At 57.5% G+C, this 24688-nt stretch overlaps 1 protein-coding gene across 3 annotated transcripts; it reads right to left on the minus strand.

Annotated features, from left to right (window-relative positions):
- Positions 1–7682: 7682 nt before the first annotated feature.
- Positions 7683–20053, minus strand: ARID5A (AT-rich interaction domain 5A). Of its 3 annotated transcripts, XM_045884490.2 has the most exons (7): positions 19910–20053; positions 12783–12898; positions 11167–11287; positions 10759–10811; positions 10152–10249; positions 9694–9853; positions 7683–9288 (listed from the first exon to the last, which is right to left on the minus strand). In XM_045884490.2, the coding sequence occupies exons 1-7, from the start codon at positions 19911–19913 to the stop codon at positions 8050–8052; spliced, it is 1791 nt and encodes a 596-aa protein (XP_045740446.1). In that variant the 5' UTR covers positions 19914–20053; the 3' UTR covers positions 7683–8049. The 3 variants fall into 3 exon arrangements, with proteins under 3 accessions (XP_045740446.1, XP_064428235.1, XP_064428234.1); XM_064572165.1 differs by lacking the exon at positions 11167–11287 and having other exon boundaries at positions 19910–20007; XM_064572164.1 differs by lacking the exons at positions 10759–10811; positions 11167–11287 and having other exon boundaries at positions 19910–20028.
- Between the last annotated feature and the right edge of the window lie 4635 nt (positions 20054–24688).

The following is a 24688-nucleotide window of genomic DNA, read 5'->3' on the forward strand; positions in this document are numbered from 1 at the left end:
AATATTTTTATGACTCTTGATATATCCAGGAAGCCTGTGATAGTTTTACTGTCACCAGCAATATATAACATCCGTTGGTCTTTTAAAATCACATCTCACTATATATATATATTTTTTTTTAAATAAATGTTGGTTGTTATTACCTTTTTTTTTTTAAAGATTCTTATTTATTTGAGAGAGAGCACGAGCATGAGCAGGGGGAGGAGCAGAGGGAGAGGGAGAAGCAGACTCCCTGCTGAGTCCTGGGACTCCAGGATCACGACCTGCGCTGAAGGCAGATGCTTAACCAACTGAGCCACCATGGAAAAACCAGCGGTGGGTGAAGCCCAACAAAACTTCCTCTTTTCTCCAAGGCAGGGAGTGAGTCTGGCTAAATTCCAAGGTGTGGCGCTGCCTGGGGCTGCTGGAGGTCTGGCCTCGGACACACAGACCCAGGTCAGGAACTTCCAAGGAGCAGAAAGGAGCTGGAATTTTCAAGGAGGGAGATGTTGAGACTCACTGTTATTGTAGATCCCCAGTGGAGGGGGTGGAGGGGAGGAAGTCCCTTTTTGTTGCTGCTAAGTGTGCCTCTAGTGGTTGGAGTGTGTATTACAAGCCTAGAGGTCAATGCGGTGGTTAGAGCAGGCAAAAGGCTGTGGTAATTGATGATTTTTATGGGTGAATCCCTTATGAGATGAAATGTTAAGAGTGATGGATAGATATCCTTATAAGGTTCCTATTAAGGGTGACCTTGGAACTGGGTGTGGCACCATGTGGGTTAGGTTGAGTAGCAACTTCAAAAAGCAGTTATGGGTTGGCCTTCCTTCGTTTTTCCAGAAACTTTAATAAAATCTTGCTACTGCTCCTGCCTAGTCTCGTGTGTGTGTGTGTATGTGTGTGTGTGTGCAGCAGGGATGAGAAGGGGTTTGGCCCATATTTCTGAAGCAATAGTCAAGAATGGTTTCTATCCCTTCTCCAAAGCCAGGTAAGGAATTGGCTGAGGTCACTTCGGAAGAGCTGCTCCTCTCCAGGGCCACCAGCATTTTGGGCTGATGAGGTGAGGAACAGTTCTCTAGAAATCACCTGAGGATGGTTCCTGAGCAAGTCCTTTGGGAACCACTCAGAGGCTGCTGAGGAACACTCTGAGGGAGGGGTGTTTCTGATAATAACTCGGGTAAAAAATAGGGTGAGTCTGGGACACTTGTCCTATGGCCTAGGTAGAAGCAGGGATTGGTGGTGAGGAGGAAACACTGACTGGCCTCAGGGAGCCTACAGGGTGGGGGGAGGGTGCAGACTCTAACAGGTCCAGCACCAGCAAGATGGCAGAAGTACTGGGTGCTGTGGGGGCACACGGGATGAGCACCAGAGCCAGTAAGGCTCTGGAAGGAAAACTCCTGGGTGAGGCTCCAGTGGGAGTAGTAGAGAGAATTTTTTTCAGGTTGATGTTTTCTGTTCTTCCAGAGCTAAGGGAGGGTCATGCATGCTGGGAGCTGAGGTGGTACCTCATGGCTTAGCCCGGACAGAGGCTGGGAGGAGCAGGGAGCCAGGAGACTGGGCAAAGGGCCTTCCAAACAAAGATATTTGGGGTTTATCTTGAGGGCAGAGGAGGGCCATGGGCCAAGTTTACGCAAGGGGTGAGCTGACCAGAGTTGGAATTTGGAATGATTCTTTTCATGGATCATCTACTGATTTCCTCCATACCCAAGGCCACATAGGCCCCACCTCCAAAGCACTGCAGTTACCCCACAAATGACACTAGAATTGTTCTACTCTACTCTTGGAGTTCATCATCAATGATCTCTCACCTCACAGCCCGTGGGGGAAGACCTCTTTTTTTGGAAGGGTGAGGTGGGGTGGGGTAGAGCAGCCTACCTGGATTTTTCCCAAGAAGCTGCCTCCCTGTTACTACTCAGGCATTCAACTCAGTAGCTCCTGGGAAGTGATGTCCAACCCAGGCTTCTAGGATTAGGCTCCCTGGCCCAAGCCCTTCTGCTCCACAACCCTTGCTCATGTGCAGAGGACCTGTGGCTGAGATGTGGCACTAATGAGCCCATAATCATGCCTATATATGTAGAGGGAGAGACAAGAATGGCAACTCTGTGGCAGGTGAGCGTCTTCTTTCTAGGTTCTTGGCAGACATTACTAATCAGTCGCATCACTTTCACACTGAGTCAACCCAAAGCTGCAGGCAACCAGGAACAATGCGAGTTGGTGCCTGAGGTGAAGCTGATTGACCGTTCGTGACCCAGACCCAGACAGGACCCAAAGGTCAGGGTGGCTCTGCATCAGAAGCCAGGTAGGAGAGTGGCAGTCACACACAAGCCGGAAGTTCAAAAGCCCTGAGGTAGAGGGCAGGGCGGGGGTGGGGGGCGGGTGGTCAGCCTAGCCAAGCAGAACTGCAGAGAAGGAGGTGATGATTCATGTACATCCAGAACTTTACAGAGCACTTTCACTAAATGCCCACAACTCTTGAGGTAGAAATTACTCACTTCCATATTACAGATGAGGCAATGGAGGCCCAGGGACGTGTACTCACGGGACGTTGCTGGTGCTGTTGCTCTCTGGTCTACCTGGAGGACACACTTCCTCTGAACTAATAGTTCAGAACCCAGGTAAGCACAGGACACAAGATCAGCTTCTCCTCAAAATGTATCCTTGAGCTGAGGCCTACCAGGAGGACTAGCAGCTGAGGCTGAGCCAGGTGGTGCTGGGGAGCCCCCGCGTGACGAGGAAGGGGGCCGGGAGCATTTGCTGGTTCCGGGGGGACGTGAACACTCTCACTCTGGCCTAGTTCAAGCTACCAGAGAGACATCACTGAATTTGGCGTTGGGAAGAGAGGAGCCAGGAGGAAGCCGCTCCAGCCCCCGGATGGCAGTGCCCCAGAGAGGGGGCTGCGTGGCTGTCCTCATGTGTGGTTGTTCAGCTCTCCCCGGGGTCTGTGAGCCCCACAGGCTCTTTCCAGCCTGGGTGGGAGTTTCTTGCTGTTGCTTGCAAGTATAAAGGGCCTAAGAACCCTCATTGAACCTGTGGGGGCGTCAGTCTCAGGGCTTGTGTTCTGGCTTCCAGCTCCTCGATCTTTCCTCCCCACCCTGCTGCTCCCTCAAGGGGTGGGAGGGATGACAAAGCCAAGCAGGAACCCTGGAGAGGGCTGGAAGCGTGCTGCAGGGAGGGGTGGGAGTGGGGCTGGTGGTGCAGCCACCCTTCTAAGACCCCTGCCTCTGCGGAGCCCCTTCTCCCTGTTCCCTTCAGCGGCCCCTTCCCTCCCTGGGGGTTTGGGGCGGGGGGAGCTCATAACCAGGCTGGGCAGCAGCTGACACTTGCTGTGCGCTTTCAAGGAGTAGCCAGGGGCCCCGAGGAGCTGGGAAGGTCCTCTCAGGACCAGGAGTGTGTTCAAGGTGCAGCGGTCACCGGCCTTTCATCAGTCCATAGACCCTATCTGCATCTCATTCTGGGTCACAGAGCAGAACCTGCAAGTGACCGTACTCATTTCACAAATGCACAGATGTGGCCCAGGGAGAGGCAGAGGCTTTGGATAGCTCAGGAGGTGGGCAGGATGGGGTCCCACGCCCTGTCCAGCCCGCCACGGCCTGCCCCTGCTGGCCTGTGCACCAGGGGATGTGCCCAGCAGACGTGGCAACAACCTGACTCTGCCCTGCCGGCTCATCTGGAAGCCCGCCTGAGTTTCCCAGCGGTGACCTTCTTGGAGTCACTGGCTTAGGAAACTCCTGTTGGGATAACAAAGAACGAGAGCTGCCGCCTAGTGGCTGTGCAGTAGCAGGACTTTGGCTTGAACGGTGGGAACGGGGAGCCTGGGGTGGATGGGTGGCCTGGCTGGGGCTGGGTCCCTTGGGGTTGAGGACAAGCGGGCCTGCGGGGACTGTAGTGAATGAGCAGGTATACCCTGTCCACCAGGCAGCGGCCACTACCGAGCTCTAGGAAATGGTCACATGCAGCCAGAAATTCTAATTTTTAAAGAGAAGCCTGATATCCAAAATTTGATGTGAAATCTCTTGATTTTTAAACGCTGGCAACTAGTTACAAAAACATTTATTTAAATTACAGAGGTCAAACAAACTAAACACATCTTCAGGCCACTATCTGCAGGCAGCCCCTGGTCTTGAGCTGAAATGGAAATCTCTTCCCTGGGGGGCTTCCCCTGCCAGCCGGGGCCGTGCCCACCCTGAGATGCTCCCCTGCCACTGCCTCCAGGGTGGGACACTTCACTCTGCCCTGAGGGTGCTGAGCGAACCCCTGCTTCCAGACCCCGTGGCTCCCCACTGTGAAGGTCATGCCAGGAGACCCTGATCAGGTCCTTGCTGCAGTCCCTCCTCCCCATCCTCAGTTCTCCATCTCGAAGACACAGAGGCGGGCCTTGCCCCAAACCACTGCTGTGCTCTTGTGCTGATTTCAAAGCTTCCCACACCCTGGCCTCCTCGCAAACCCCCCACCCCACACAACTAACCCTCCCCCGCTCCGTGCATGTTCCCACCAGCTCACCTGGCAACACAATAGTTTTAGCCACCCCCTCATCCTCCCTCTGAAGCCATTAGGATCTATGGTCCATTGGTCCCACCCGTCCCGGGTCCCTCACTCATCCCCTCAACTTCCACTCTGGAGGCCCCCCATTGTGGTTGTCCTTGCTCAGCAGACTCTCTGGGTGCAGCTCCCACTCCCACGGCACCTCCCACTCCAACCCCCAGCTCCGCAGCCAGTGGCCCCAGGTGGCAGGGAGCCCACCCACTGCTGCTAGTCCCACAGACACTCCTGCCACTAGCCTCTTTGCGTGGGAATTGGAACTTTCCAGAAGCTCCATGGCCCTGCCCTGTGCAGCCTTGCTCTCCTGGAGATCTGGAGTTGCCCTTCTCCCTCCTCAGACCTCCCACCCCCAGTGCCCCAGTGCCCAGAGCTCCCTGGGAGAACGAAAGCACTCACTAGAATTGTCCATGCTCCCCCTCCCCCACTCCAGACCTGCGCTCAGGCATGCTGCCTGTGTCTCTGTGGATGGGCTCCCCGCCACCCCCACCCCCCAGCACCGAGTCCCACCCAGACCACAGGCCTCTTGTGAGCACCAGAGACCAGGACCCTCCTCTGCTACAGCTCACTCTGGGACCCAGAAGGCTCCACACATCCAGCCTCAGCACCTGTCGAACCCCATCTCTCCCCCAGCTCCCCCTGCTCCAACCCCGTAGGTCTAGTTCCTCAGACACACGTGCCCACTCCCACCCAAGGCCTTTGTCGTCCTGGTCCCTCTGCTCTCCCCCCAGGAGCTGCACGGCTCTCTCTGTCACCTCCTCCAGCCATTGCTCAGATGCCACCTTCTACTGAGACCTCCTGGCCACTCTGTTTAAACTCTGCACCCCAGACATGGATGGTGGTGACGGCAGCCCAACACCGTGAATGCTGTCAATGCCGCTGAATTGTACCCTTAAAACTGTTACCAGGCAAAGGGGCGGGGATTGTAGGGATGTCCCTTCCAGAGTCGCCCCACTCACCGCCGCCCTCATTCCGATCTTGGTACACGTGCTGCCAAAGCCTGCCCTTGCCGCCACCCTCAACAGCTTGAATGCCACGGCCCCGCAACCTGGTTTATGCCCCAAACGTAGGTTCTGGCCGGTCCCCAGGGCAGAGTCGGGGACCGTCGGGACCCAGCAGGAAGGCAAAGGGGTGAGTGTGAAAAGCAAGAGGACCTGGAGCGCACCTGTCCATTTAGATGGAAGCAGGTGCACGACGCCCTTGCAAGGAGTCAGGCACTCCCCCCGCAGCTGAAGCTAACTGAGCTCTCAGAGCTGTTTCCTCATTTGTAAATCAGGATGGTACCTTCGCCGGGAATTGTGAGCGGCGAGTGAGGAAAATCACGTAAAGCGTCACACGGGAAACGCAGGGCACAGGAGTGTTCCAAGAAGCATGCCCACATTAAGCTCTGGGGATTTGCTGACGCCCCAGCAAGGGTGGCGGCCTCCTGCCCAAGGACCAGGCTTGGCCGGGGCCGCCTCTCAAAGAAAGGTGTAGTCCCCGGAGCAGCCTCCAGAGGGCACCACCAGCACAGCTCTGAACCTTCTGTGCCCAAGTTCTGCCGCCAGGCGCGCACCTCCCACCTCTGTGCCAGAGTGAGGCCGCTGTGGCTTTGCGGATGGAAGGGACCCCAGCGACCCTGCCCCATCTCAGGCGGGACCCTGCACAGAACAAGTAGCCCTCGCCCCCCCCTTCCCCAGGGGGATCTGACCCCATAGCCTTTGGCCCGGCACCCAGGGCGCTTGCAGTGAGGGTGGCAGGAGAATTCAGCCCTCCCACCCCAACTGTCCGCCACTCCAGAAGCCTGCAGAGATGGGCAGCATGCCGGTGTGTGTGGGAACCGGGGGTTCGGGACTGGAGGTCAGGTAGCTACTCGGGCTGGAACCTGGCATTGCCCAGGAGGGAGGTGGGGAATTGGGGGACCCCCTGCAGAGCCAAGAATGGTGACCGCCACCCTCTGGCTACCCCATTGCTGGCCCCGGCCTGTGCCCCATCTGAGCTCCCCCTCCACAGGCAGCTTCCAGAATCGGAGGCTGGAGGCAAGAGGCGGCTGGATGGGATGCCTTTAGCCTGGGTAGCCCACCCCCTGGTGCTAGATATGTTGTGTGTGCCCTGGTCCGGGTTCTGTCCTACTCAGTGGTGGCATTGGGCAAACAGAGCCCATCCCTGGCCTCAGCCTACTCATCTGTTAACTGTGTAGGGCGGGGCGGGGGGGGGGCTGTCATCACATAGATTGCCCCTCCCATGGCCTGAGCTCCTGAGTGTCCCAGGAGGCAGGGCAACTTCCAGCGGAGGAGGTCAAAAGCCACCGCTGACCAATCTGAGGCTGGCGGTTGGGGGCCTGGCCCCACACCTACTACCCCTGCATCCATCAGACTGCCTCAGGCTGTGGTGCCTGGCAGGGAGAACAGGCAGCCTGGGGAGGGGAGGGAAGCCTCGGAAAGGGGTCCTACCTCCCTCCTACTGAGACAGATGCCCCCCCCCGCTCCCCAAACAGAGCCTTTAAGAAGGAGGGTGTTAGGCTGCAGGGTTTGAGCCCCCAGAGCAACCATGGCTGAGAACGCAGATGCCCAGGCCAAGATCCTGGCTGCTTCACTCCCCTTTGCCTCTTGGCGCCTCCCCCGCCAAGAACATCCTGGTCCAACTCTGTGCAGCACGCGAGGGGGAGCGGGATGGGGGCTTTGGGAGGAATCAGCAGCAAGCCCTGTGAGCCCATCACCAAGACAGACCAAGTCAGGTTCCCTGTTCACCCCCTCTGCCCCCAGGGGGGCTGCTACCAGCTGCAGGGCTCATCCTACTGTTCACCGGGGTCCTGTGGCTTTGCTCTGGATACTGGAGTCACACCCAAGAGCCTAACTCTGCTGTCGCTTCCTTGCTGGGGGAACAAGGGCAAGTCGCCAGCCCTCTCTGAACGTCAGACCCCCACCTGTATGATGAGGAAGGTAACAGGCAGCTGTGCTGAGACTCTCCTATGAAAAGTGGGTAGAAGGCACAGGATAAAGGTCACCACCTGCTGAAGTATGAACAGGAGGCTGAGTCCTGCTTTGGGTCCCGCTCTTCGGTGGGGGCGGGGGCATTTCAGATCTGAGTGGATGCTCGTAGGTCTCTCGCTTTGGCTCCCCCAGCCATGAGCACACCCCAGCCTCCCCTGCCCCGGGGAAGGTCCACACCATGCACACCTCAGGGCCAGGTGGATTCACGTTGGTCTTTTATTGGATTTTCCACGGGCAGCCTGGATACCTCAAGCTGCTACCCAGTGCCTCAGCCCTTCAGCACGTTCCTGGCTTCCACTCTGGGGACCTAGCTGGGGGCTGCCAGCCGGGCACTGTCTTCTCCCGATGCCCCGCGACTGGGGCCCCGGGCTTAGGCTGCTTCCTTGAGACAAACCCGGTTTTCCCACGGCCTCCCTCTTTGTGCCAGGCCGCCCAGACAGGGGCGCGTTCCTGCTCTGCGCACAGCCAAGCTCTCCTGGGCACTAGGCTACAGCCCAGACCCCGGGCAGTGCCCCCCAGCACAGGCCATTTCAGACCCTGCACAGCACAGCACTGGGGCTCGGACCTAAAGCTTGGTGTTGAGGTGGAAGAAGTGGGGTGCTGCGTAGGTGGTGGCAGGTGGCACGTGCCATGCAGATGAGGCTGGGCAAAGTCTGTGGCGAAGGGTGCTGTCGAAGGACGCCGGGGGGAAGTGCATCAGACCCGTGGCCACGGGGGAGGGCGCTGTCGTGGCCAGGAAGTGGGCCGGCAAGGCAGGGATGACCAGGGGGCTGAAGGGGAGCGTGGCCTGGCCCTTTAAGTGGTCCGGGGTGCCGGCAAAGTTCAGCGGGCAACGCAGCATGGTGCCCCTATAGGCCTCGGGGAGGGCAGGCCCCAGCGCTGGGCCCAGCAGGCAGGACACGGCCAAGCCAGACCCCATGGATTTGGCCCCACACTCCTTGGCGTCCACCTCCTTAAGAAAGGGAGACACGGCCCGCAGTTTTTTGCCGCCATGGGCCAAGCCCTCTTCTTCCAGGCTGCGCTTCTTGCTCAGGCCTGGGCTGCTACGGAAGGTAGCGAGGGGAGCAGGGCTCTCGGCAGGGACCTTGGCCATGGGGGACACCCAGCAGGCTTTGGGCTTGGGGTAGGGGCTGCCCCTTCTAGAGCTGCCTTTATGGAATGCAGACGGGCGGTTGGCGTCCCCGCCCCACACCAGCTGGGGCTCCTTCACCGCCAGGCCCTCCTCTTTGCCAGGAGGCCCCAAGAGCACCCCATCTTTAAAACTGGGCAAGAAGTCCCGGGGGTGCTGGCTGACAGGCTTCAGCACCTCAGTGGGGTACGCATGGAAACAGCCAGTGAAGATGGGGGCTGGCAGGCGGGGACCTGCTTGGGCCTCCTCCCTGAGGCTGCCACCAGGGGCCTGTAATCCCTCCTGAGGGGTCAGCCGGTGCCTGGAGTTCTCAGCTGGCCTTCCCGGGCTCCGCGGACTTCCCGGCATGAGAACAGCTGGGGATGCCTGGGGGTCCCCGTGGGGACTGCCTGCCCCGTGGCGACAGCCCTCCTCCTGGCACTGCAAGGCTTCTGCCTTGCTCACCTGGGCCAGGAGCTTCTTCTTGGCCAGTGGAGACATGATGCCGTGGGCTCCTTTGCAGTAGAAGGTGGCCAGGAGCCGCTTGTAGGCCTCAGGACAGCCTCCGGCACCCACGAAGGGCAGAGAGGGCCCCAGGGCCGGGCCTGGCTGTTCCGGGCCCTCCCGGTGGGGCTCCTGGCTGGGAAGCCGCACCAGGTCAGGGGCGGTGTCGGTTTTCGTCTTTCCAGGTACCATCTAGAAGGAGAAAAGGCCATGCCTCAGTGCTGGCTGTGAGCCGTGTGCCCTGATGGGGGGTGGGGCGGTGGTGGGGAGGACCCCATGGCAGCAGGGGCACAGAGGCGTACCCAGAAGCCTCTGTGAGAAGTTCCCCAAAGGCATCCTGGCCTCTGAACAGACATAGCCTGGCATCAGGACACAGGGCCTGGTGACCAAGGTGCAGACTGGAGTTCAGACCCGACGTGGCCCCTCATTTGAACTTGCGCAACCATTGCCCCTGAGCAACCCCCCCGCCGCCGATCTGCCCCCAGAGCAGGTTCTGGGTATCCCCGGGCAGGGAGTTCTGCATCCATGGTGCGGGCGGGGAGAGGGGAGAGGGAGGCCCAGCGTCTGCTGGTGGCCCCAGGGAGGCTCAGGCCTTACCTGGTCCAACCACTTCTCCTCCTTGGCCTTCTTCGGCTTCTCAGGGGCCCCGTCATCCCCCCGGGGCTCCTTGGCCATCTTGTACTGCTTCCTGGGCTTAGATGGGGGCAGTGGCTTGTCGTCCTCCCCCTTCAGATGCCGCACGTATGGGAGCACCAGCCTGAGGAGGAGGCCCGCGTGTCCATCAGGAGGCCGGCCTGGAGGCATGCGCCACGCCTCCCGGCTGTCTGGGCCCACCCGGCCTCCCCGCACCGGGGACACCCCTGCCGGCCCCCGGGGCCCATGCTCCTCCTCGTCTTGTCCAGGGGCCCGCAGCCCGGCCGCCCCGCAGAGCTCCGGGCTGGGATGAGCACAGCGCACACCGCTCAGGCAGCTCGTGGTGTGTGCCCACCGCACCCCACTCCCGGCCCCACTCGGGGCTGAAGGGTCCTGGAGCCGGGGTCTCCGCCCAGCCGTACCTCTCGTAGTGGCGGCGTGTGCACGTGGCCGCACTCGTGCTGCCCGGGCTGCCCCCCAGCTCGTCGTACACGTTCTTCCAGAGGCGGCGGCCCGTCACCTGCAAGGGCACCGTGTGAGGGCACGAGTGGCGTGCGCTCCCCTGGCGGGGGGGGGCATCCTGGCAGCTCCAGGCCCCTACTTGGCAGGGATGGGGGCAAGGACTGCAGTTTTGCAGCTGCTTCTCCAGCAGCAGAGGGTGGGGGTGAGGTTGGGAGGAAGGGGGGCTCCCCTGGCCGCCAGCCAGGTCTCCCTCCCAGGGGCCGCCGCCTGACTGCCAGCCCCGCAGCTTTCCCAGCACGGGGGGCACGGGGCAGACAGAACAGATGGGAAGACAGGAAAACTTGCTTTGAGCAGCAAAGTACCAGTGGGCAAGGCAGGCCTCCTCCCACACAGTATGCAGGAGAGCTGCGCGAGTGGCAGGACCTGGGACCCCGTCTCTTCCTCCTGTCTGGCCGTGAGGACTGCTCTGTCCCCAGACAAGGCTCTTCCTCCCCGGGTCCCCACATGGCACAGTGCGGATGGGCTGCGAGATGCCACATGCTGAAGACTCAGAGGTCCCCTCCTTACCATCTCATAGGCCCCCAGCTTCTCCACTGCTTTGTAGATTTTCCACAGGTTAACTGGAGAAGAGAGAGGGCAGGGCCCCTGTCAGTCTCTGTGGGAGGAAGGGGCAGCCAGCAGCCCATTCCCATGGACCTGTCCGGCAGGCACGGAACCAGCAAGCGCCCGGACAGTGCCATCGCAAGGGATGGCTGGGCCAGACCCCGAGCACTGGGGGCCCGGTGGCCGGTGAGGACAGAAATCCGGCCCCACCCACTGCAGCCCTGCGCCTGGGGTGGGGGGTCCTTTCTGTGTGCAACCCCTGTCGGCTGGCATCACCCAGGGCTGCCCAGAGTGGAGGTGCCTGCCCGACACCCTGCCTGGATGGGACCCCCTGCCGGGCTCCCCCTCCCTGCCTGCACCCCAGGGACGCACTCTGCTTGAAGCCGAGATGGGGCACCCTCTCGATGGGCGTGTGTCGCTCCTTCATGAACTTGTAGAGGCTGACCAGGAAGGCCTGCTCCTCCTCCCGCTCCCCGCCTGCCTCGGGGGAGTCCTGGGGAAAGAACAGGAGGCATTGGGGTGAGCCCCCAGTTGGTGGGTGGCTGGGGACAGGCAGAACGGCTGGCTGCTGGGGCGGGAGGGGGGTGTGGCCCCCAGCCCCAGGCTCCCATAGGAAGCAGCAGGCCCCCGGCGCCCAGCTTACAGCTCCGGGCTGGAGTGCCTGTGTCTGGCATCAGAAAGGTGCAGCCGTCAGCTGTTAGCGCCCAGGACCCACGGTCAGGGTCCACTGGGGCCCGGCTCCAGCGACGGCCACCGGAGCAGCCCCGCAGCTTCTAGGGCTCTCTGCAGGTACAGACCGCCTCTCTACCTTGCTCTAGATTTGCTGTGTCTGCATCTCAGCTCCTCTACCAGACTGTGAGCTCCTGGTGGCGGCCTCAGACTGTGGTCAAAGCCGAAGGAACAAAGTGCCCGGTGTTTTCTGGCACTGCGGGGCTGCGTGTCCCCCAAGCCTTTGCCGTGGTGGGCTGCCTCTCTGAGCCGCCAGTCGGCGTGCTGCATCCAGGCCGGCGAAGCCCCATCCCGGGTTCCTGACACCCCGCTGTCAGATACGCAGGACTTTCGGTTTCTGCTTCCAGAGGGGCAATTTCTGCCAAGGCTATTCATTTGGTTGGTGGCTCAGGGCAGAGGGGTATGGTTGGGCTGGGACCCAGGGCTTGGAGAACAGACAGCTCCCAGGTCCTGGATGGGGAGGCCCCAAACACCGGAAGGACGTAAGTCATTGGGGCCGGGAACAATACAGAGAGTCGTGTGTTCCCCAAATATTCGAGTACCACTGCAGTGTTTCTGACCCCTGATAACAAATGGCACACGAACTCACGAGTCACCTAAGAAACCGTAACCTATGGGGGGACCCCGGCAGCTGGTCTGGTGCAGGCCTCAGAAGGAAGGCACTCTCACGGCCGCTCTTCCCGTGAATTCGCTCTTCCACGCAAGCTGTTAAGAACTGTTAGCATCTGCAACTACTCTTCTACGTGAATCAAGATTCTTACTCCAGACTGTGCCACCAAAGCAAACGGCCAAAAGGAGTGGATGTTGAGGCCAAGGCTCCACGTCACCCATGGCTCCCTCTCAGACTACACTCACCAAAATGGCCTCAGTGGTCTCGCTGAGTGACTTTGATATCCACGCTGTGAACTTGGAGGGGTGCATGGATGTACGTGTGGCTTATCCTAAAAGAGTGCTTTTATCTGTTTTATTCATCAGGGTTCCAGGCAAATCATTTGCTAAAAGGGTTCTGCTAGGAAAACTAAGTCTGAAACCCCTCCCAGGGGTGACTGGCGGGTCCTCCTGTCCTGGGCTCCCAGCTCCCACACCTCCTGACGCAGGCCCGAAACCGCAGGGCTGGGTCCCTCTCCTGGCTCTGCAGGCTGGAAGGTAGGGAACACGCCCTCCTGAGAGCTTGGGGAGTCCCCAAGTTCACCTGGGAGGCTGTGCACAGGGGAGGGGGGAGGGCAGGGAGGAGGCTCCCCAGGGGTCACCCAACTCACCTCCAGATGGACGGGGCTCTGGCTTCTGCTCTGCTCAGCATCGGGTTGGGGGGACACAGATGGGTCTAGGGGATCACCCTCCTCTGACTGTTTCCTTTTTGCTTTGACAGGAGGTGCTGCAAGGAGAGGAGCAAAGGGGAGGGGGATAGGGGAGGGAGGGAGAGAGAGAGAGAGAGCACTTGAGATGCAGGCCTGAAGAACAGGCAGTGAGGAGAGGTCCTCCAGGAGAGGTGGTGGGTCCTCCCGTCCTCCATCAGAACCTGCCAGGTGGGAAGCGACTTCTTCCTTCTGCCCCCTGGTCCCTGACTGCACGCAGGCTGGCCCTCCACACGCAAATATGGGCTCACCCTGGTGGCCCACTCTGCCCTCCCTCCTCTCTGCGGGGCTCACCCCCAACCGGGCCCCGCGCCTGCTGCTGTTCCTTCCTCTGTTCCAGCCAGCTACCCACGTTGAGGGAGGGAGGGAAACCCTAAACCACCCTGGGGTCAAGTCAGAGGAGGGTGAAGGGTGGGGCTGTGGTGCTCAGGGAAATCCTGTCTCCAAAACCTGCCCCACATTCAGGCAGAACATTTTCACAGCACCTCAGCCGAACTGGGAAAGCGGCTGAGGCTCCTGTGTTTGTGAGTCCGAAGGCACCAGGGCAGTGCTTGGATCCTCCAGGAATCATCGAGAAGACTGGAAGCTCCTGGTTATGAAACATCGGATCTTTCCAGGGGCGCCCGCCGAACTCTAACTGCCCCTAATGAGGCCATTTACTCCTCCCACCCGCAAGGGTCTGGTAACCCTTCAGGTCTCACCTGACAAGCCACTTCCTCTGGGCGGCCCTTCTCAGCCCCCAGCCGAGCACAGCACTCCTGCCCACCACCCCGGTTCAGTGAGGTCTGCCAGCACCCCGCACAGTGGGTGCCAGGTGTCAGGGAGAGGGAGCGAGTCTCCCAACAACCTGCATGGGGCAGGGCTGGATTTTACTGAGGGCAGCCATGAGCTGATGGCTGCAGAAACCCGCAAAAACCCCTGGAACGGGGAACCGGCCTCAGGCGCGCTGACAGGCAGGCAGGGCACCTGAGCTCCGGAGCCCACGTCTCAGATCACCCTCTTTCCTTCTAACTGGCCTTTCCTTTTTGTTAGCCTAGTGTGAACGGTCCCATTCTCCTGATTTGCTCCAGCTCAGGAAATCCTTCCTGTTGGCACCTGTGAGAGTCCCCTCCTGTCCTAGAGAGAAAAAGCATCTCCATAACAACCATAAACCCAGACCAGCGTGACCCCCGAGGCCAGAGCCTCTGGCCACATGTCCCCTTCAGTAGCTGCTCACCCAAGGGCTTGCGCCCTGGTTCCTGCAAGGTGGGGCCCTGGCTCTTCCCCGTATGCGCTCTTATTTAGTCCCAGGAGGGAGCTCATGTTAAAGAGGCAGAAACTGAAGCCAGAGAGGCTTCCTAGGAGACCCAGGCTCAAAACGAGGTCTGTCTGACCACCAGGCCAAGTGGCCAGGTCTGGCCACCACTGTGGCTGCTATTGTTACCACCAGGATTTGCAGAGCCTTGATGGAGAGTCCAAATAAGCCTGGAGGAGAAACCCATGCGAAAGCTTGTCAAAAAGAAAGACACTCGGGCCTTCCTCTCAGGCTGGCTTCTGACCAATCAAGACATGGTCAATATCCAGAAATAACTAAGTGTTAACAACTGAACCCCCCCCCCACCCCGCCCAGCAGGCTGATGCCTTTCTTCCTGAGTTCTCGGGTGACTCTGTGCCTCAGTCTTCACTTCTGCAAAACGGGAGAGAAAGACCCTTGAGTCCTTTGCTCACTGCCCCCGAATTGGTGAAGTCTCCCGGGTCACTGGCGCACCTGCTTCCACCAGCTCTTCTCCTTGCCGCCCACCTCCCCTGTTTTCACACCCTCTCTGCCTTCTTTCCCCCTGGTCCAGCTTCAAAGGACTCTCTCCATCCTGAGTCCTCCATGGGGTGTTACGGCGGCTTCTCACTGGAGCCTGCCTGCAAGCTTGCTACGTGCCCCTGCAAGCTGCACCCTTGGCCTCCAAGAATAAGGTGGTAGGACCAGGGCCCATTAGAATCACCAGGGAGCATTTTAAGGACACTGATAACTGTGTCCCCCACCCCCCGCCCCAGTTTGATTTAAGATTCTGCAAGGGGCATCAGAGTTTAAAGCTCCCTAGCGGATCTCAAAGGGCAGCCAGGACCTCTGTCCCTTCTGCCTGGTTCCAGAGTCAGTGAGCTCTGCCTGGGCCACACTGAGGGAAACCTCCTGGAGTCGGGTACTCAGATTACCTGGAAAGGAGGTCACCAATCTGAGCTGTTTAACCCCAGACAGGAAAAGGATTCGGGCTCTTGCCTAGAGCCACAAAGGGAAACGCTCTCTTTATCTCTGTGTCCAGCTGAGTCCCCAAATGAACTCAGCCTCCCTCCTCTCCCAACCAGGCTAGCTAGCATGCTCTCTGCCCTGGCAGGGCCTCCTGGGCCCCCTGCTTCCACAGCCTTAGCTGAGGGAGAGCCCCCCTTTCTCCAGGAAGCCCTCTGTCCTGTCCCTGGCTCCCCTAAACCCTCCCTTCCCCAGTCATTTGTAGACCAGGGTTCCAGATAATCTTCATTTGGAAAAGGGTTCTGCTAGGAAAACTAAGTCTGAAACCCCTGCCTGCCAGCCTCCCAGCTCTCCCACCTTCCAATACAGCCGACACAGGGCTGGGCTGCTCTCCTGGCTCTGCAGGGGAGGGAAGCGGATTAGGAGACCAGCGATCCCAGGCTCCCAGCCACATCCAGCCTGCAAGAGGCAGGAGAGTCCCACTTGCTCGGGAGTGAATGCTGCTGCCAGGAGCCACTGAGTTCCTGTCCTGCTCTCGCCCACAAAGCCTCCCATGCCCTACTGTAATGCGGAGGTGGATCCATTTTGCTTTTTCCATCCAGGAAGCAATAATGACAATAATGGTAATGATTATTTCATTGTTTACTTTGAACACATCTGGAATCTATAAGGTGTGAGATAGGGATTTAATCATATTTCCCCCCAGTGGTGAGGTGGTCCCAATAGAGACTGAGTGATTCCCTTCCCCCAGTGATTTGAAATGCTACTCTCCCCATAATCTAAAGGCTGATAAGGAATATACTTGAAACTGTTTCTGGACTTTTCTGTTCTGTTTCATTCACTGTGGCAGGCCAGCACTGGTGCGCACTGTGTTAATTGTAGAACAGCTTACTATCTGGAGGACAAGTCCCCCATCATTAGTCTTTTTAAATCATTTTTTTCTGAACTTCAGGATAATCTTATCACATTCCCTTAAAAAAAGAAAACAAACCACTGGGGGTTTGGTTGAATTGCATTTAAATTTAGCAATCACTTTGAAGAAAAGTAACACCTTTCTGATACAGCATCTTCCTTTTTCAGGACTGCACATCTCCACAGATTCAGGTCTCCCCTTGCTGTCCTCAGATGTTCCTTCTTAAAGGCCCTGTGTGTTTCCTGTTGAGCTTATTCCTCAGGTTTTGTGCAGCTAGATAATAGTGTGAGAAAGCTTTGGTAACCTACAGTAGGACTTGGTCCACAGCCGCTGAGGTTTCCTCCTGCTGCTGTTAGGGAGAGGGCAGGGGGCTGCTGGTTGGGCCAGGATATGAGCCCCTGGCCCCTGGTGACCCAGTGCCTCACCGGGCAGTGAGGAGGGGCGGCAGAGTGCTGGGCAGGGGGAATGCCCAAGGCCCTTCTGGCATTGGGAACCTGATTTCTGTTTAACTCCATGGCTTGTGTTGAAGTCAAGCTTAACGCCCAGGTCCGAAAACCACAGCAGTGAAGAGGTTGGTTTAAGTCACTAACTCCAAAAGAGGCTGCTCCCCGAAGGCTGCTTGTTCTCAAGCCATTCCCTACTTCCCTCTCGGTACCATACACTCCACCACCTCCAATCAGTGCTCCTTCCTGGTGGGCCCTGGACTAGGCATTTTTGGACACTGCTTCACAGAATCTAGCCACCCAATGGATACTATGTCCCCCTTTTTACAGATACAACACATAAGGATCCCAGAGGTTCAATAACTCGCCTGAGGTCACGCAGCTTCCTAGTGGCAAAGCTGGGATTCAGAACCAGTGCAATCTGACTGTCCCAAGGCTCTGAACCCTGAGATCTAGGGTTTTTAATGGAAGCAGGGAGTCCCCAAGCTCCTTATCTGCTCAAAGGGTGTGGGCTTGCTTCTTGCCCCGGAGTGGGTTTGCCTCTGCTGAGAAGCTGAAATCAGATAGGCGCGGGGTAGGAGAGACGGGAAGGGGCTCTGTCTCCAAAGAGGTGCATCTTTCACCAAATCAGCCACTGCTTCATTACTGCTTGTTTCCCCATCCACAGGTGGGTGTGCTGGACCCCCATGCGCCCGATGTTCTAAGAACAAAGTGAGAAACAAGGCTTCCCACACAAACCACAGCCAAGTGGTGCGTGTGCACACCCCCCCCACAGGGAGATCTGAGGTCTGCCTGTCCTGCTCGCTCCCCTCTGTGTCTCACCGTCCAGAGCACTGTGGGGGCAGGGGACAGGTGCTCCATAAACAGCCACAGGGGTGCAGTATAAGCTACTTGCTCTCAGATGCTCCCGGTACAGAGAGGGGCTTGGGCTGTGACTAGTTCAAGGCCACAGAGCCTGTCAGAGACCTAGTGCCAGACTGCACCGCCTATAGGTATCTCCTCGCTCTCTCTCTCCCTCCCTCCCTTTCCCGCTCCCTCCCTCCCCCTCTTCTCTCCGCCGACCCGCCCCATTCACCCCTGGTGTGATGGGAAGGAAGTAACACTTCCTTTCATGAAAAGTCACCCCCTGGGAGCACTGCGTCAATTACGACAATAATGGTAAGGGCAGTCCCAATAACAACCAGCAGAAACGGCCCCACCTCGCCCGAGGTTGTTGGCTTAAGTTTCTCTTAGTTTGAGCCCCGAGCTGAAACAAAGGCAGCCTTTGAGGCGGCCCGTCCTCTCGGTGGCCCAGGAGCCGGCTGCCTGGCAGAGGAGGCTCGGCGTGGAGCTCTCTCCAGGGGGCAGTTTGGGGAGGGAGGAACTGCAAGGGGCTGTGCTCCAGCCAGCACTGAGGACAGCCGAGCGGGACATGGGACCCCTGAAGGCACAGGGTCCAGCTTCTGCCCCAGCCCTGCCTCAGTGTCCCAGCCAGGGCATGGGGGACGCAGGGTTTGAGGCAGTGGGGGCCAAGATGACAGTCTTGAGAGGAATATAGAAAGGTAGGGGTCATGGGGGCTCCACATGTAAGACTACCATCTCATAACTCCACTGGGATGCCTGTCCCCCTTTTGCCAGCTCTGGGAGGTCCTAAAAGACCCTATTCCGGACTAGGCTGACTCCCCACTGTCCCGTCTCTCCAAGTCTGGGAGGTCTTGGTAACAGTAACAGTTCCATCTATGGATGGTTTCCTATGTCCCCATGAACTATATTCCAGGTTCCCATTCCACCGTGGCTTGTCCCAAGACATGGCCCAAGAGAGAAACAAAGCCAGGATGGGAGGAAGGCTGCTTAACTGCTGCCTGGGGCACGCCATGGCCTACTGCTTTTCCACCGCCCACCCCCACACCCAGAGACCCCGAGGGCCTACCAGGGAGTGTGGGCACTACCTGGCCAGTTTACCCCCAGGTAACAGGAAAGCAAGAGGGAGGGGAGAGGTGTTGGAGGCCTGCCTCTCCTTCACTGCCAGACCTCACTCTGAGCCTCAGTTTCTCTGACTGGATATCAAAGAAAGAGGGCCTGATCCTCTGAGGTCCTTCCTGCCTCTGCCACTCCGAGTTCTAGCCCCGGGCGGGTGCCCAGGATTCTGGTGGAGTCTGGAACTCCACTCTCTGGGGCCAGACTCTCTAGACACCATCTCCCACCCCTCCTTTGCCGCGGCGGGCATGTAGGCGCAGAGACGCTGACACCCCCAACAGTGGTCCTCCGGAGGGGGCGGGAAGCACCTGTTAGCCTCCCCTTGGCCCCTCAGACTCCTCCCGGCCGGCAAACCACCCCGCAAACAAAGGGCCGCTGGGCCCGGCCAGCGCAGTGCCGCCGGACATGCACCCTGAGCCCTCGCGGTCCGGCGCTTGGAAAGCCCCGCCACCCTCCCACCCACGTCGGCGGGCCTGGGGGACCTGAATCCCGCCTGAGGGCGCCCCCCACCCCGGGACACTCTGCGGAGGGACAGAGATGCGGCCACTCCGCAGCTCCGGCCGGCCGAGCGCGAAGCCAAACATCTCTCCTCGCACACTCGCTGCCTGAGCTTCAACTCTCACCCCCATCACTCCCGGGGCCGCCACCCTGTCCCTTCTGGAGACCCGAGGAAAGAGAAGAAAAACATAAGAAAGAAGACGACAGCAAAGAGGGAAGCTACCTCTTTCCTGCCAGGGGGCAGAAGAGGATGGACAGGAGACAAGAATAAGAGAGAACGGAGAAGAAAAGAGAAAAGGGAAGAGAAAAGAGAAAGAGAAAGGGTAGGGGATGGGAAGCCGGTAACCGCCGAAGGATCAGAACACCCCTCTGCTGAAAGAGGAACAGTTGATTCTTCAAAGTGCGTTGAGCAAGTTCTTCAAAACCCGCGCAGAGTCACTTTCAGGAAACGGCGGCCGCAGTGGAAAGCGCCCCGCGCGCGCCCAGGGACCCCGGTGCCTCTTCTCGGCGGCGCCGGCGAGTTCTGAGAACCCCGGGGATGGGGCGGGGCGGGGGGGCAAATGGGGGCGGGGAGGCAGAGAAACTGCTGCGGACAGCCTGTCACAACAAATTAGCTGAGACCAGCTCGAGATTGAAACCACAGCAGGAAGTGGGATGACAGAACCGTATAGGACTTGGTAAATTTCAGCCAAAAGACGACGAAAAGAGTTTCGAGATAAACGTCCGGGAAGCCCCTGGCCGCCAAAACTTTTTGTCTCTCCTTTTTTTCGAAGAGTGTGCGCCGACACCCAGCCTCACCCCTCCCGCACAGGGCGAAGGGCGCTGGCGCCCCAGGCCGGGCTAGGTCGCCGGCGCCTTCGCCCCGGAGTCCACGCCCGGCCCCGCTCCGCCCCTCCTAGCGGCCCCGACAGCCACGAGGGCCCGGAGGGGATCTGGCAGGGCAACCTCGCCCCCTCTGCGGGGCCCCCAGCCCCGTCCCGGGACAGGTCACGGAGCCGCTTACCCATGGCCCGGCGAGGTCCCTCGGCGCCCGCCCGAGGCCCTCCGCACGCCCGGCTCACCGACCCCGCGCTCTCCGCGCAACTGGCCCGAGGCGCCGCAACCCTGCCGCCTCCCCGCCGCCCCGCCCCGCCCCGCCCGGGCACCGCCCCCACCCCGCTCTGGGCTCCGGTTGGTGGGCCCAATTCTTCCGCGCGGGGGCGGAGCCCGCCCCCTGAGCCCGGGGGCCTCTGGGAGTTGTAGTGAGCTTTCCGTCTCCCCCGGCTCTGAGACCCAGGTACCTGAAGTAGGCTCTTCGCCTAGAGGGGCTGAGGCAGGACACCCAGGAATCACTGCTGCCTGTGCCTCAAGACTAGTTCCAAAACTAGTCTTGGAAAATTCCTCCTTGCTCGTCAGTAGGGCACTGAGGCAGAGTGGGGTGAGCAAAGTGCTTCTGACTTTGACTTGAACTGGGTCATGGGTATTCTCCAACTCCCACCCAGACCAACACAGAAGTAGAGGTGGTTGGTGTTAGCGAAACAAGGCCCCCAGCCCAAACTAGCAAGTAAGTCCTTTGGTCAAAGTTCCGTGGGGTCCTAAAAACCCTTGGTGCAGGAAGCCTGCCCACTGTGGCCAATGTCCATAAATGTCGCAAGGACAGAGACTGGCAGCTACAAAGCATTCCAACGAGGGGGCATGACCCCTGCTTGGGGAGCTGAGGGTGAGGTTAGGGTGGGATGGGCACCAGAGGAGCTGCTGAGCCGGCTGCGTCAGCTTCCACCGAAGGGAGGAGTTAGATGGCTGCGCAGCACAGAAGAGGAAACTGAGGCTCACCTTTGAGAGCCCAAGGTCTCACAGCATCATTCACAACAGCCAAAGGTGGGAACAACCATGGAAATGGACAGATGAATGGGTAAACTGTGGTATGTCCATATAATGGGAGTATGACTCAGCCTCGAAAAGGAAGGAAATTCTGACATGTGCTACATGGATGAACCTCGAAGACACTATGCTCAGTGAAATAAGCCAGAAACAAAAGGACAAATGCTGTTATATTCCACTTATATGAGGTACTTAGAGTCCAATTCATAGAGACAAATAGTAGAATGATGGTTGCCCAGGGCTCGGGGGAGGGAGGAATGGGGAGTTCTTTAATAAGTACAGTTTCAGTTTTGCAAGATGAAAAAGTAACAGTGGATGGTGGCCTGAATGTACTTAATGCCACTGAAATGTACACTTAAAAATGGTTACAATGGTAAATTTTATGTTACGTATATTTTACCACAATTTGAAAAAAAAGAGGCTAAGATCTCAACATTTGACTAGCTAGGACTTGAACCCCGTTCGTAACGCGTAGTAGGCCCTCACAATATTTTTTGTTGATTAGTTCTATTATAACAACTCTAGGTATTTCCCGTCATCATTGTCCCCATTTTATAGGGTCAAACTGAGGCTCTAGGAGGTTAATTGGCTGAAGTGATACAAGTGGTAAGTGGCAGAGCCTGAGCTAAATCCAGGCACTGGAGCTCCAGAAAGGCCTCCTTAACCACCCCCCTCAGCCATTCCTTGGCAGCACCATTAACAGAATCAGGGACCACAGCCTGAGGAGGAGCGAGTGTAAGGGGAAGACATTAGCGCTTGTGAGGAAGTGATGGGCCAACAAAACGTCCACCAGTAGCTTGAACTGAGTCCTGGAATCCAGGAGTGAGGTGCAGACTTGAAATTCAGATGACTGAGGAGCCCTCATAACCCAGCACCCACCAAACTTTTTCGGACCCACTACTGTCCACCTGTCACCCTAAACAAATGGACGAGGGCTGCAGGTTGGTGACCCTGGAAGGGAAGCTCTCTACAGGCTCAGTTGAGCTCCCTTGTCTCCCTCATAATGGAGTGGTCTGTAAGAGCCAGTGCCTGTAGATTTAGTAACAAACACATCCTTGACAATATTTAGTGACTGCCCGGAACAATTGTTATCATGATGATTGTAATACTGTGCCCCACGTCCCCGTTTACAAACTCTCCAGGACAGCTGAGGCTGTGGTGGGGTGGCAGATACTACAATAGAATGCCATCAGGAAGCTGAATGGACTTTCTGGTCCCACTTTTGCCCATTCCATAAGGATTGATTGCCTAAGGTTCGGGATAGAGACCTACCTGCTCCCCTCAGGGACACAGTCTGGGCAGATCCTCCCTCCCAGATTGGATACCCCCTCTTACAAGGAACTCACTACTTTACAAAGCAGCAGCTCATCCCACCAAGGAATAGGGTTATTCTGCCATCCAGGCAGCCAACCACACTCTTACAGACAGTGGCTGTTGTGCAAAACCTCAGCAAGTCAACGCCTGCCTCTGCCAACCTGAGAACAATATGATCTAAATTTAATTGCCTCCTGAGGCAACTGTTTGCAATAGAATGTAATTTACAATGGCCAATAAATCTTGCAGAGGAACAACATCTCCATTTGCCTCCCTAAAAGTATAAATGCTTCCATTGCTCCAGCCTCTATGTCACACACCTCCAGCTCCCGCGTACAGCCCCCCTCCCGCTGCACCCTCTGCCCAGAGGATCCCAGCCCAGGACAGCCTGAGAGGAGTCACCTAGCCCGTCAATGTCTTGGTGTCACTCCGTGTGTCAGTAAAAACAAACAAGCAAACAAATAAACCCCGCTAATAAGTGCATTCTTCCTGTAAAACATTACAAACAAATCACTCCTCTCTGACACCACTCTAAAATAATTTCTCTCCTTGCCCCAGAGATAAGGACTATTATCCAGATTGGGTAAAATCTTCCAGAACCTTCCCTATGTATTTTCATAAATATATGCATCCATGGTGTAGAAAAATATTTAGCTTTGTTTTATGTGTGTTTTTAAACAAATGATACAATTCTAATTGTTCCAGTCTTGCCTTTTTTCCAACAACAGGTTTTGGAGATCTCTCCATGTCAGAACACAGATCTGCCTGTCTCAAAACTCCTGCGCTGCATGCCTTGGTGTGGATCTACCATGGTGCCTTTATTTAACTCCCTCTTTGATGGCGTTTAATCTTTTTTTTCCAATTACATGAACCCTCTGAGAACATTCAGGACCACCTTAGGACACTTTCAGGGCCCAAAGCTCACAAAGTGTTCCCAGAGACTGAGCTAAAGCTAAAAGCTGCCTTCTCCTAACTCCTAACTCACAGCACCCCTTACTGGCCCAGTTCTAGGAAGAAAACCTGGCCCTGGAGGTGCTTCTCATCCTGGAGCTCTCGGAGCTGGAGGGCCCATTCAAGATCTGTCCACCTGGCCTCATTTTAGCGAGGAGGCCACTAGGCCCAGAGATGTTAAGTGTGTTGCACAAGGTCACACAGCACGTCAATGTTGCTTCTGGGACCCACATGAACCCATCCAGCTCACTCAGGAAACAACGCACAGCCAGTTTTTGCCCTGGGAAGCTCTGTTCCCAGGCTCAGCAGTTGCAAAAGGCCCCCAGGGCTTTGTTTTCAAAGGAGAAATGAAGCGGGAAGTATTTTTAACTGCTGGCCCTGGCCCCGCCTTGCTCCTGCCTCGCTCCCTCGTGCTAGCTGTCCAGGAAAGGCCGGCTTCACAGTGGCATTGCAACTCATGGAAAACAACAAACGCCCGAAATAGATGATACCCAAGCTCAGGAATGGAAAAAATTGGCTCATGCCTTCAAATGCCTCTTTTAGAAAAAGCCAAGAATAGCTTTCAGCCTTTGGGGACCTGCTGGGGGTGAAGGAGTGAGGAGGTGTGGTGCTGGCACAGGGATCCAGCCAAGACTGAGATCGCCAAGGGCCCAACTTCCAGCCGGAAGAGAGTTGGCCACTTTCCCCCAGGGCACGTGAAAACTAGCTTCCCCAGCTCTGCCTACATAGGGAGCCATGTCTACAGTCAGCTGCTCGTTTCCTCTGACCCCCCACCATACCCCTACCTCTTAACCCTGCCCTTCAGCTGAATGGGGAGAAACTTCCTGTGTTGGGCCAGGCCTGGGCTGGGAGCTCCTCCACCCCACAAGGGCCTAACAGGGTGGAAACCTGAGATTCTGCCCTTCCTGGGCCTGCAGGGTGAAAGCTGATTCCCCTGTGTTGGGAAGGAGGGGGACAACAAAGAGAAAAAATGGGGGTTTGCATCCCTACACAGACAGCCCGGCTATGTGGCCTTGGGCAAGTCACTTGACCTGTTGGAGCCTCAGCTCCCTCCTCTGGAAAGCAGGGGTAATCTTTGATTTACTCATTCATCCAACACTTGGTCTGACTGTGTACCAGCACTGGGCTAGACACTGAGGACATAAGCACAACCAGAACAAAGTCCTGATCTTTTGGATCCGAAGATGTAGCCTTGTCAATCTCACAGGCTGCAGGGAATTAGCCGTCCCTTCTTCACGGCTTCTGAGCGCCAGGAGAGTGCAATGCTTTGGACCAGTGTTTATGAGACTTTACGCCAAACGTCTTACCTCGATGATTTCATTTGCCCTGTGATGTGGACACTATATTTATCCCCATATTACAGCCGAGGGCGTCGAGGAGCAGAGAGTTGGTGCTGGACAAGTTCGGAGGCTCATCCGCAAACAGTAAGGGGTAAGGAAAAGCTGACTGCGTGGGAGGACCCTATTAAGCCCCAGGGACGGGAATAACTAAAGCCTGGTTCTCTGCGTCACTCTGTAATACAAAGTGGTAAGTAGACTGGAGGTCAGTGCATAGGCACAGGACAAAGACTTCTTAAAACGTGGGGTGTGTGCGGCCTCTTTACTTAAAGCAAGATCCCACTTGTCCCTTCAACCCTGTGGTGTATACTGTCTCCCAT

This window comes from Mirounga angustirostris, unplaced genomic scaffold, assembly GCF_029215605.1.
Source record: "Mirounga angustirostris isolate CCGP_5_RB_7025 unplaced genomic scaffold, mMirAng1.0.hap1 SCAF_10, whole genome shotgun sequence".
NCBI classification, from domain to species: Eukaryota; Metazoa; Chordata; class Mammalia; order Carnivora; family Phocidae; genus Mirounga; species Mirounga angustirostris.